Source organism: Bombus impatiens, unplaced genomic scaffold (assembly GCF_000188095.3).
Source record: "Bombus impatiens unplaced genomic scaffold, BIMP_2.2 scf_0321, whole genome shotgun sequence".
Lineage (NCBI taxonomy): Eukaryota > Metazoa > Arthropoda > Insecta > Hymenoptera > Apidae > Bombus > Bombus impatiens.
The window spans coordinates 1,983,806-1,996,880 of record NT_176740.1 but is presented as its reverse complement, the minus strand read 5'-3'; the positions used below and the strand labels follow the sequence as shown (position 1 = coordinate 1,996,880).

General features: G+C 41.0%; 1 protein-coding gene across 7 annotated transcripts in view; it reads left to right on the top strand.

Annotated features, from left to right (window-relative positions):
• LOC100749443 (protein sickie) overlaps positions 1 to 13,075 on the top strand; it is a 196,624-nt gene that overhangs the window by 79,492 nt on the left and 104,057 nt on the right. The window contains exon 2 of one of the 7 annotated variants that reach the window (XM_033320672.1): positions 1 to 51. The exons of the other annotated variants lie outside the window; for them this stretch is intronic. Within the exon in view, the coding sequence (XP_033176563.1) occupies positions 1 to 51 (51 nt within the window). The remainder of the gene's footprint in view (positions 52 to 13,075) is intronic. 7 annotated transcript variants of the gene reach the window in all.

The following is a 13,075-nucleotide window of genomic DNA, read 5'->3' as shown; positions in this document are numbered from 1 at the left end:
CGGGGCCAGCAGGAAGGCACGCAGCTTGCCAAATTCACCGGAAGCGCACAGGTATCGTTCTTCGTGATTCGATTTCAGTTTCTCGACCCTTTCGCCGCCACTTCTCCCGATACTTCCACCAACCGAAAACCGGTTATTTCGTTTGCGAATCTTTCCCACCTCCTTCCTCGCGTTTCCTCCGATTTTTCTTTGTGAATTCCAACCAAGCCGGATTCCAAATAAATTATGTACGACGTGTTTAAATATCTTTGTTCGCTTCGGCTCACGATCGGCTAACGCGATGCCTCCTCGACCGAATAGATTACCATGCGATCTTACGTATGTATAATACATACTTGGTTTGCGGATTGAACTTTCACGATGACCGCCTTGCAAGCCGAAGTGTGTTCTATGTTTCCACGCGGCTTCTGGATTTCACGATCTACCCGTATCACGGCAACGAATACGTCTTGTGGTTCGGATTAACTATAGCCTTCGAACGTTAAACGTTTTACGACTAACATTTACGCGAATTGCAGCATGGTGAATTTATTACGACAAGAAGGAAAACGACCTGCTCCTCGTAAACGATACTCCGTTTGAATTCCATTTGTCTGGACTCGTCGGAAGTCAAATAGTTTGTACCGATGATTTTCAAGCTTTTCTATCTCACAACGCGTAAACTAATTACTAAAATTCGACCGCACCCACGAGATACCTCGTATTTGCTTCAACACGGAGCGCTCACACCGGACGACCGTATACGTGGTTTTTACTTGATCATCCAATGGAGAAAACGTCAGTGTCTCTGATTAAACAATCGGGTATTGCACGTTTGAAAAATTCTTGCGACACGCCAGTCGCAAATCGCGGGTTTATACGATAAGAGTTCGTCGATTCTTCGCGTTGCCTATAATTTTTCGCTCGAGTAACAGCAGATAACAGAGTAACTCGAGTAACAAAATATACGAATCGGTAGCAACTAAATTTTCGAGTATCGAGAAGTATTCTCGTAGAGCTAAGTGATCTTAGAGAAGAGCGAACGGAAAGAACTGTAAAAATGAGAATCACCCGGCGTGTATAATTACGCGATACAGACGAATAAGACATGCTCGGTCACGATCTATATTGAGAGAGGAAAAATTCAAAACCAGATACCCCGCCTCGTGTTCCGAGTGGCCATCGCCACGGGGCCCCGAAGACCGGTTAGGCCTTGACTGCAGGTCGCACCTCGACACCTTCTGTACGAGAACCTCCGACGCGAACACGCGATTCGATGAGAACATTCTGTCACGGCATCTTTCCAATTGTAGATCACCTGCGTTTCACACGAGCGACAAAAAAAAAAAAGAAGAATCTTCTATACTGTTATTTCTTAGCAAAGAGGATCTTTCTGTCGATCGACGCCAATGTCCGTTGCCAGTATTCGCGTTGCAAATCATCGTTAATAAAAGGATAGGACAGACATTGAATATTCTCCGACGATCGATATCCGATTACCGAACAAATCTTGAAACGTGAAAATCCAGTTTGGATTAAGAATATTGCGCGTACAGTATGTGCGCGCAAAATGAAGTGGCGTAGAACGAACTGTAATCTAGAATTAATTTCATCCTTTAATTGATTTCTTGCTTTACAAAGGACATTCGTTCAATGCAACGCCGTATTTTTAGTTGCGTCGATCAACCAACTACATTATTCTTACGCTTCTTCGAAAAAATATCTGTCTCTTAACACGCGTGAAACGACTCCTGTCGCGTGTATAACAAATCGTACGTCGACCATAATGTTCCGTTATCTATTCGAAACATTTTTACGATACTTCTGGTGTTCTCGTAGTGCTCGTATAATACACGTAATACGAACAATAACGTTACGTCGAAATTGCTTCGATCGTTGTTACACTTACCTAGAAAAATCTTGTTTAACAAACAATTGGTTGCAACGATGTTTGTCGATATAAATCTGAACCAAAGTATATCGTCGAAAATAATAATAATAATAACAATAATAATAATGATGATGATGATGATGATGGTGATAATAATAATAATAAAAATAGCTATAACTTGTACGTTCGATCAAAACGTTAACGTTATAGCAGCTTAGAAAGACGATTCTGAGACGAGCCGAATTCGGGGTTGAAAAAAAGCTTAGGCGGCATTAGGAGGGACGAGTTGGGGAGACCCTAATAATTTTTAGGGACCACGAATCCCACGACCCTCGAATTCTACGCACCTGGCATTCGATCGACGAAAACCAAAGTTTCCTTTTAGAGAGCGAAAGGCATAGACAAACGTCGTATTTACGTTATTTTTGCCAGATGAAGCTAACTCGTCGAGCCAATGCTCCGACGGTGTATCACACAATGGAGCTAAAAAATCGGTTTTGCGAAATTCTGTCGTAAACGAAGTCCTGGCTGTTCCGTGGGAGAACCGGTCTGTTGGCACGACGCCTTTCGAATAAACTTCGCTGCACGCGAAGCAACTCGATTTCTGTGCAATTCAAATGCATCAAGTTCCTATTAAATGGCTGCCTTTGTTCTGGTTCATGTGTCCTCTCCGGAATCAATGGAGTTTCATATTTTGTAACGCGACCTTCGTCGCGTACCCGCGGACGTGATAACGCCGATACAATGCTCGCGTACAAAATTCGTGTTTCGCTCTGCAACCTCGATATTTTTGCCCGTATAGCTCGGCCAAGTGTTCCGTTGCTTTGTGCTCGTTGCGATGTGTCAAACAGATGCGAATCAAACGGTTCTTGCGGAACGGTAGTGCGCCATTTTTAGTTAAATACGTGACTAAAAAGCTAGAATTAAAATACAAGTATACGAATATCAGATAACGATCGATTAAAATACGATCGATGGTATTTTAAGGAAAAAGTCTGGTCGCGAAAGATATGTCTGTTTCGGACAGTGAGATGACAATAAGTTTGTATATAGTCGGTCATTGAACGAGCCGTATGTAAAATAGGAAGAATTTAAAGGACTGGCAGATATTTAAGGCTGATAAAATGAGAAACGTCGACGTAAGTATCAATAAATCGTATCGCGGTAATTACAATCCCATCGCATCGTTTGTCTCGTATACGTAGCTGCGCTTTCTAACAGAGGAATATCGATTAGCGACAAAGCTGCCGGTATCTACCGATTGTCGAACGAACGTAGTCGCAAGATTTATGAAACGGAAGGAACGTTCGACCGAAAGATTAATCATCTAACGAAAAACGTAGGAGCGAATAAAGTGTATCGTGGCGTATTAAAGGAAACAAGAAACGGAAGAAACTAGTGGAAGAGAAAAAAAAGGACAAAGAAAAGAAAAAAAGAAGCTGAGCACGGGTCGGTTATTCGCGAAGCACGTGGCACAGCACGGGTCGCGATACCGAACAGATACTTTCTCTTTCTTTCTCGCGTATTTCCTTTTTCCTTGCCCTTTCGTCTCTCCTTTTTCACCGACTACGCCTGTAAGTCGACCCGTTTGATTTATTATTCGCGACTCGTGCGATTATTTCACGCGGGGCCCATCGTTCCTCTCCCTTCGTTTCGCCGTCGTCGTCTCCCTTTCCCTTCGTTTGTTAGCTGAAATTCTCTTTATTTAGCGAACGAGTTCAAAGACATCGGAGAGACGAGCGTGAGTCCATGTTTTCGATGTGAATGGCCGCAGAAATAGATTCTCGAGTACGTTTTCGCTCCTGTTAGCGATCGCCTCGTTAAAGTGCGTAGTTCGACGTCGAAAGATCGATCCGACGATTACGCGGCGCTCGATGCGATGTCACCGTTGCCTCTGTAACGTTTCGCCTTTGAATTTCCTGCTTTTCAACGAAAGCCGATCGGTACGCGATGTTCGAAAAACGCCGCGAACTCTGTTTCGCTGATTTGACACGACTCGTTAGAAGGGCAGATGGAGAGCTTGTAATTAAAACGCATGGTCCTCGCGTTACGCAACGTTCGAATATGTCGAACGAGGCTCATCGAACAAAAGGACTCGATTATTTTGGTCAACGCGAGGAGACTGAACGATCCTTCAGACCCTCTCACTTCTTGCCTTTAGATCTAATTATCCGTACAATTGTATGACACAAATTTAATTAAGATTCGAATCGATTCGAGTAATCGATTAATAATGGCAAAATTTTATTCGTTACAAACCATTCGTATCGTTGGCAGAAAACTCTAGTCAAGCCTGTGATTACCGTTAAAATAGTATCGATTTTAATACGTTTCGATATAGTAGGAATGTTAAATGAAAATTTATAAGAACAAGGTAATCTATCGAGTAACATCGACGAACAAGATCACCAAATATTTTAGATGGATTTGTAATATTTTAGAAATTCCGTGTATATTTGTCGATTACTTTGCCGAAGGTATATATCGTAAGTGTACACGCGATAAAACTGTTATTCGAACTTCTCGAATACTCGAACGTATTCTTCGTAATACAAACACTCGAGGGAAAGTCACTTCCCGCTGGCAAAACGTGCCTCCCCGAATGTCATAATTAAGTGTAACCTTTCGACGGTCTCTTGTCGCGAACAAAGAGCAGCGTTCGATCGTTTCGAAGCGAAGATCCGGCCGTGCCCTGAGAACTCGCGGCCGACCAACCTTTTTGTTCGGTGGTTCACTTAGGTATTTGCCGTTCCTTAAATCAAAGCCTTTGCATCCTGTTACACGTAAAACGCGTACGACCGGCAATTTTTTCCAACGATATTCACTTATCGATGTTACTTTAATGTTTCTTCAAAATTATCTTGGCTATGATGAAAAGGCGGTAATATCACGTGAGTCGGTCGACAGTCACGAGAAAATTACAGTGCGCAACTCAAGATCGTGGACGCGATGTCTTTCCGATGAAAATTAATGCTTTTTGTAACCAGTTTTATAAATAGAACGAAATTACATCTAACAGTACCGATATATTCTTGCTTAACTGGACCGACTTGCTGTTACGTTTATCACTGTTGATTTTTATAGAAATTCATGTTTCTTTTGGACAAGAAAACGAAAATATAAACACTAAATACGTGGGTTTGTTTCGCGTTTCGTTATTAGATAAAAACGTAATAATTAATGTAATTAATTCTCGTAGAGATTTTTTCGTTCGCGATCTCACGTTATAGATCGCGTACAGTTTCTTGAACTCGATTATTTTCGTAAGACGAAACAATATTTATGAGTTCGATGATTACAGGCAATCGATGATTGTTTTTATTCGAGTCGAAGCGATTCTTGGAAATGGTCTCAGCTGGATTTCGTTAACTCGATATTGCTCGCGAGTTACGTTCGATTTACGCGACCTTTTAATACCTAAAAAAATATTCGGAAAGGAAAAATATTGCTCGATCAGAAGGCAGTTTTCTTTTGCCAAATGGCGATGTATATTAAGCGACGTTAGTCATCGGAAGGCTGAATACACCCGCGTGTAATAAACGCTTGTCCCGCGTCCTTGCGTTTCTCAACGTGGGGAATAATAAGCGGTGCTCTGGACGCTTGTGATAATAATATCGTCCGCGTGGAATAGTGCGTCGGCCTTCCTGGTAGAACACCGTCCTTTTTCTCGAGATTATCTAAATTTATCTCGTGCTCTGGAACAACGTGCAACGGCTCCTTCGGCTTAACGTACTTTCTCCTCGTGCTCCTTTCAACCACTCGAGAATCGGCCTTATAGCCTCCTCGCGAAGAGTAATTATTCCACTTCGAATTAATTATCGAGGCTTTTTCGCGTAAATCATCGAGATCCTGAGATGCACGCTCTCGATACGTGGAAGTCTTAAACACGAGTGTCTGGCGTGCATCGAAACCCATTTATACTTTTACCTCGTTCTATGCGGTTTCGCTATGCAGCCAGTCGCGAAAGATCGCGCACACCTGTCGAATTTTGTGTATCTGACTTGCCAAAGAAACTAAAAACGAGGTTAAAATTATTCATATTTTCATACGTACGATATGTGTTTTAACGCGTCGGCAAAATTTCTGGAGCTAACGATTTTACTATATCTCTTTGATCGATAACTTTAGTGGCTAATCTTTTTAATTAACTTAATTAATCTTTTTTTATTCTACGATAGCTCAATCTTATTATCGATTACATGTGCTTCCTAAGAACAACAAAGTTTATTATTTTAGATAAAACCGAACGGTTTCCGCGTAATCTCAACTTATCAGGTCGTTGCACTTAAACCGATCTTCTTCGCAAATGTATAAACGCGCAATCCTTTATACGAAATTGACGTCTCTAGTTAATTTCAAAATAACTTTACATTTGGCTCGTATCCACCGATGACACACAACATTTCCTAATACCACGAATGAATTAGCTATTCACGCGAAGCATTCGAGTAACACGCTTGTCACGCGAACCTTCTCTTATATACCTTGCTACTTGACGCAGATTTATATCACAACGTTATGCTGTTTCTCTTACGTTCATTTAATTGCAGATGAATTACTTCAACGGATGATCAAGCGTTTGTTATTTTTTCAAGTATACCATAGTTGTATACCTCGTTTATCTTTTGTTCTCTTTTTTATTTTTCGACAATTATGTTTCGCTATAATTTACATCTTAATTTTCAGCTTATTTAATATGCTAATTTTATTCAAACTTAACGATCTTATGCTCCTTTGCTTCTACCATGCCGGTGAATACATCAGAGCCTTTCCTCGGATTTTAAGCAGATATTTCTCTTGAGATATTCAGTTTAGCTACATTTTCATGCAAATTTCTGTCCAGCGACGTACAAGCCTTATTTCGTTAACATATTGTATATTTGCCTTTCTTTAAGAGCAAATCGAATTAGAGTAAGACAAATGTTACCGACATTTTATTTGGAAAAGCACTTACCATTTTTATTAGTTTAACCTTTTAGAAGCGTAGTACACACACATAGGCGCGCGCATATATACATATATATTTCTGAAAGATGCTCGTGCAGCGATATCTGAAACGTTGGATTATATATCCCACGTTTTAAAATATACCATTTCAAATCTTATTGCCTCGTAACAATGATCATCAATTTTGAATATAGGTGCATAAATGTGATACTTTTCGAATTCTTTTTACTCGAGCTGTATCTCCTTAACAAATTGCAAATATTATTGCAAGCGATATCTAGCAAGAATGATTGCTTTTGGTAGGTAAAGTTTCTGTGCACGTTGCCGCAATTTGCATTTGTATACGGTTTATCGTTTCTATACGGTTGAAAAATCATCCGCCTAAAGATCGTGGCAACTTCCAACGAGGTTTTCTGTGTGGGGCTTTCACTGTCGTTGCAAACTGGTCCTCAAAAGAACTGGTTAAGCGTGCAATTACCCTTAATATCGTGTATAAATTACCAGATTCATTCACGCGAACTATTCAGTCGCGTTAAATCTACTAAATCCGAATTGAGCTTATTTACAATATACATTTATGTCGGTTCCTAAAAAGCGAAAATCTCGAATAGCATAGAAATGGCTGCCGAAATGGATATACGTACATGAAAATATAGCTAGAAATCCTGTTCAACACGATACCTTAATTATTAGAAAAACTTCGCTAAATGCAGTTCAGGTTTCACGCGAACCGGTTGAATCTGTAATTAACAAGTGTTATTTATGTTCTAATTTTGCAAAAAAAAAGAAGAGAAAAAGGAATCAAATATGAGAAACACCAGATGAATTAAAGCATACAAGCAATGGATCGATCTTTTATTTTTCATAAAATATTTATATTCGGAAACGTACGCTACCGACCTTCCATACGATCGTCGATTCTTCGCAATTTTCAAATTCCTTAAAATTAAATCCGTTAAAAGATCCAACTTCTGTTCGTTCTTATTCTTCTTCGTCTTCTCTGCTTACGCGATTAACACGTACATCTGCTCGTGCTCTTATTTTCGGTGAACCACGTCAACTATCGCGTCGCGTTTTTCGTATCGCATTAAGAGTCTGCTTATGACAAACCTTCAACGAGATACAAATTCCATCCGCGATTTTGTACAGGGAAATATGAAAGTCGGCGGCGCGATTGAGAAGAGGGGCAAAGTACAAAACGAGGAAGGAAGACGCGGTGGAAAGTATGGCAATTAGTAGAATCAGTCCGTGACATCGGTTGACCTCTGGCTACGGTTATCTGCGCTAGGTGCAGAACTATCCACGTAAATGGCGCGCCATAGTCCGATATAGTTAAGCACATAGGAGAAGAGAGTTTCTAACGGCACTTTTGTCTAAGCGCAGAACACCGGGGTTAGGTTGGACTCTCGGGCAGATAAAAGCTGCGCCAGATGCCTATCGACGCCACGCGGCACCCGACGACATTCCTTCTAATTGCTTCGAAACTAGCGGGCTCGATCCGCGCCGATTTTTCGAATTCACCGACCAATTAGATCTGGCCACGAAGACACGATCGGGCTTCGAGGTGGGGTGCCTGCGTCGTTCGCGCTTTCACGAACTCACCTCGCAGCTACGCCTCTCCAGTCTCCAGACTACTCGTCTCGTTCAGGTAAAACCGTAATTTTACGCGCTGCTCCACCGTCCAACTCTGTTATTTATCGCCGTTAACTCGTTAACGATCTCGATTTTTTATGGGCGATCGACGTTACGTATGCCGCGCCACGAGAGCACTGAAAACAGCTCGCTGGCGAAGGCAGTATTCTTCGCGATTTTTCCCCGCCGACAAACACAGCTCCGAGGTGAAGTATTTTTCGTTTGAATAGGAAATTTAGAAGCTCGCTTTTTAAGCAGCTATTATCTACCGTGGTATTACGTGTTTCGTAAGAGATATTAGATCTAGTCGATATATTATCGCTGTGGAAAATCTCTATGGATAGTCGGAGATGTCGAGTATCGTTGGAAGGGAGAAATTCCAGCGGTTAAACGTTTAATCGTGTAAATAAACGAATTATGAGTTACTAGCGTGAAAGGCATAAGACACTCCATTTTAAATATAAACTCGGAGTTTACCAGGACGATGTGAAAATATTCGTCTTAACGATACGTTCTAATTAATCAAATTGAGTTGCACGTGTAGTTTGTAAACGTATCGTGCATGCGTTTCGTCATACGCGTATCGCGTAACATATGTACGTCGCTTCGATACTTGTGCATGGTATCGGAGATAAGAATCTCGTTACATTTTCCAAGAATCCTATCACTTTTCGGAAGTGCGTGCTTGACGCTTGAAGTAGCAGGGATGAGAAATCGGATATCGATCCTCGAGGGTCTCCCATCGGATATGGAAGCCAGAAGCTTGAGTAATTAACGGAACCCCATTCCCCTTTGCCCGTAGCTACGTATACGGGTGCATACGTATCTACATGCCTGTGTCTGCATTAATTGTCTCCGCGACGTGTCAATATCGCGCGACTGCACGAAACACAAGCAGTGTTTGTGTGCGTGCCCGTTCACGCGAGTTGCATATGAAATTCTTGAAACGTGATCGACCAGTCGCGTTAACAACTTGTAGAACTAAAGGAGCAGCGTATCGAGTCGATAACAAGTTTGCTAATTAATAGATTTTATTTCGGCATGTGACGACTCATCGCCGTTGTATCGTGTGTCACGTGACGAGGCGAGTTGAGCGTGAAATCGCGGTAAATAGAATAGCTGTAAGTTTGATGACAAATTTTTTCAGCACGTTTTTAAATTTACGGATCAGAAATAGGTGTATTATTTATAAATAGACTACGGGATTTTATGGAAATCCACATTTTTACGAATATAACCGAGAAGATGAAACCTGGTTAGGAAATTCTTTTTCTCGCTTAATATCTATAGAGACTACTATACTCTGGATATCTTACACCATTTTGCAAATTATTTGTATTCTGCGCATTTTTCCACTATCAAATTTCTCACGACAATGTACGGTCTATTCGTAACCGCACAAGCATTAATCTTTCAACTGATATTCACTACGACGTTTTCTTTTATCCGGAGTAGCGATCCACCTTTCAAGTTAAGAACTCTTTTCCCATCGTTCTATGTATTATACGTCTGAATAGAAATGTCAATTAGCGAGCGATTAATGTCGTAGATAGTCGCAATCGAGCTTCCAATCAAGTGTCTATAGTTGTCGTATTTGACCGTCGAACTCTGTTTAAGCCGCTTAGAGCTTTCAAATACCGTTCTATCTCGTTAGGTTCGCGACACTTGTCGATATCCGCGTAAGGATGTACTTCGCTAAGCGCAAGCTTAGAAGTTTTACGCCCTTGGTGCCTGATCCTTGATGCTCCGAGCTTCATAGTATTTTCGATGACGTACCACCATTCGAAGAAACGTCGTTTGCTTACAAACGACGGACAAAGACATCGTAAAGATGATGTTTACAGCCGAGGCACGTCATATCTTGCCATATTAATATGTCGGCCGGTTGCAGACAAGTCGGCAGAAATTGCAAAACGTGAGAGCAATGGCGCTGCCGTTCGCAACACCAGCCGGGGACATTAATTCCTGATATTACCCTCGTAAATATTCGCGAAACGCTCTATCCCGGCCTTTTTCGTAAGATTGAAATGCTTTTTTCTTTCGTTTGACGCGAATCCAGCGTGTCCCTACCATCGCAGGCCCAGCTCGCGGAAAGGATTTCAATTTTTTTTGATCAGTCGACCTTCTACCGCCGATATATCACGCTACAAATCTCACACGCTGTTGCGCCCAACGAATCTACGGCAGAGAAAAGCCCGTAAATCTCGATGGGCCGCCGCGTCGTTTCTCTTTCACAGAATACGAATGATTTGAAAACCATTCTTCCGTCGATATTTGCTCGGGCTCGTGATGTATCGGCCGACTACTGAATTCATAGAATATCTCGTTTGGATAGATATCAGCGATATCGATACAGTGATGTATTACGGTGAAGCAAAAAATGCGGACACTAAAGACCCGTGAAATGTTAACGCCGACTACTTGACCAATTTTACATTTTTTATCTGTGGCATCGGAATATTTTCGCTTTCGCGTAAAACAGGTTACGAATTATTTTTTAGCTAGTTTCTTACGCTATCTACGCTGATTGCTTTAATGCTAATCGTGAAAACTACCGTCGTAGTTATAAGTACGTTACAGCTAGTATTCGTCTATTGGGTTGGCAATTAAGCGATTGCGGATTTTATCATTAGACGGTAATGAATACATCCGGTGTTGAGCCGAATAAATATCCATATAGATAGGAAAGTAAAGTCGTAGTAAAAGTTGACGATGTATTATGTCTGACCAATGTCCGGATCTACTGCGATGTCGAACTTACCGATTAAATAGTAATTACGATACTGTAGAGAGACTTGAAAAATTTAATCTACATAATATATAATTAAGCATATATATACGTTATAAACACTATGGAAGACAAATTTCCTTTAAGAAATTTGTCGGCGTATGGAAGATGTAATTATTATTTCCTTGTGTAGAGGTGAACTCCATTAAGTTAAATATAGGAGTAAGTATTTTAAACACTGTCGAGAAATGGTAGCCTTGTGTCTTATCTTTTCCGAACATGCCGTGAAAGGAGAAAAGTGTATTGCGTACAGGCAGATGAAAATAAAAGATAAAAATTATATAGTTTGAAACGAAGTACGCGTGTGGTAGTCGTATTTACTCGTTTTCCTGCCATTTCATTTGTTCGTGTTTTCTCGTGTTAACTAAATAGAAACTGAATAGAAGTATTTAATTTAATATCGAAAGCTAAATCAACGATCCACGGTGCTCGTATTTATATCTACGTTATCTCAGCGCAGTTTCGAACGTGTGGGTAGATGATTCGTTTTTAAGGAGAATAACCGGTTCTCTATGGATTCTTACGAGCAATATCGTCCAGTCGACACGACTCTCGTATCCTCGTATATCCTGAGGGAACGTTCGGGATGTATCTCGCTTATCAGTACAAATACAGTTCCAATAAACATCTGGCCATTCTTTATGCATTATAATACGGGCATAACCATGTCATTTGAAATTTTTGATCTAGTCGTAAAAGGAGGTCGGCGATTAACGCGTCTTGTTGGGACAATTTATCCTGAGGCTTGAAAATAATCGCAGCTTACGTATATCCTGTAAAATAGAGGCTTAACAACGCGTTCATACGCATATCATGTATATTAATCAATGCTTGTCTACGTAGCGTGAGCTGAAATAGATATTTCGTTAAAAAGATGAACGCATCAAGGGCTGGTTTCTGAAACAGCACGTCTACGATACCGTAAAAATTATTCGAGAATTAATTATCATCGTCGTTCAGCAAGATTATAAATTACAATTTTAATCTGTGAAATACTGTCTTTTGTTAGCTGGTATGCTACGCTACTTGCTGGACGTTTGCAAAATTTTATACGCACGCAGGTGCGGTATTTCCGTAATAGAATAAATTTCAATTGATTTTAATTCTAATTTAACAAATATCTACGTCTATGTTCGTCAAATTTAGTTTCCCCTCGAGAGACAGAGAGAGAGAGAGAGAGAGAGAGAGAGAGCAGATAGATTCCACGTATTCGCTGACATCTCAATGAAAACATCCCAAAACGAGAACAAACGAATTCTTTTAGTCCTGGTTTCCAGGAAAGCGGCGCTTTTATTGGTTGATTCATCAACAAAGGGGATAAGAAATCTGGCTGAATAATGGCGCGTGTAGGAGAATTGGGAAAAAGCCGGGGCTTCTTTGAGTACCTACGAGCCGACGTCATCGTTTTAACCAAATATTTACCGTTCACTGATGACGCGACCACGACCGATGCACCCAGTGTTGTTAACTTGCTGCAGACAAACCATACATTTTACGTTTCCACGAGTTACTTCTCAGTTAGTTTCGCGAACGCTGTGTGTCTCATGGGTTTTGCCTCCGGTGTCTTCCCTTTCCTTTTCTTCGACGTTTTCCTCTTATTTTATTCCCACGGAAGCATCTATTCTTCGTTGCGTTCTTTCACTCGATAGTTTCCCCTCGAGAGACAGTTTCCCCTCGAGAGACAGAGAGAGAGAGAGAGAGAGAGAGAGAGAGCAGATAGATTCCACGTATTCGCTGACATCTCAATGAAAACATCCCAAAACGAGAACAAACGAATTCTTTTAGTCCTGGTTTCCAGGAAAGCGGCGCTTTTATTGGTTGATTCATCAACAAAGGGG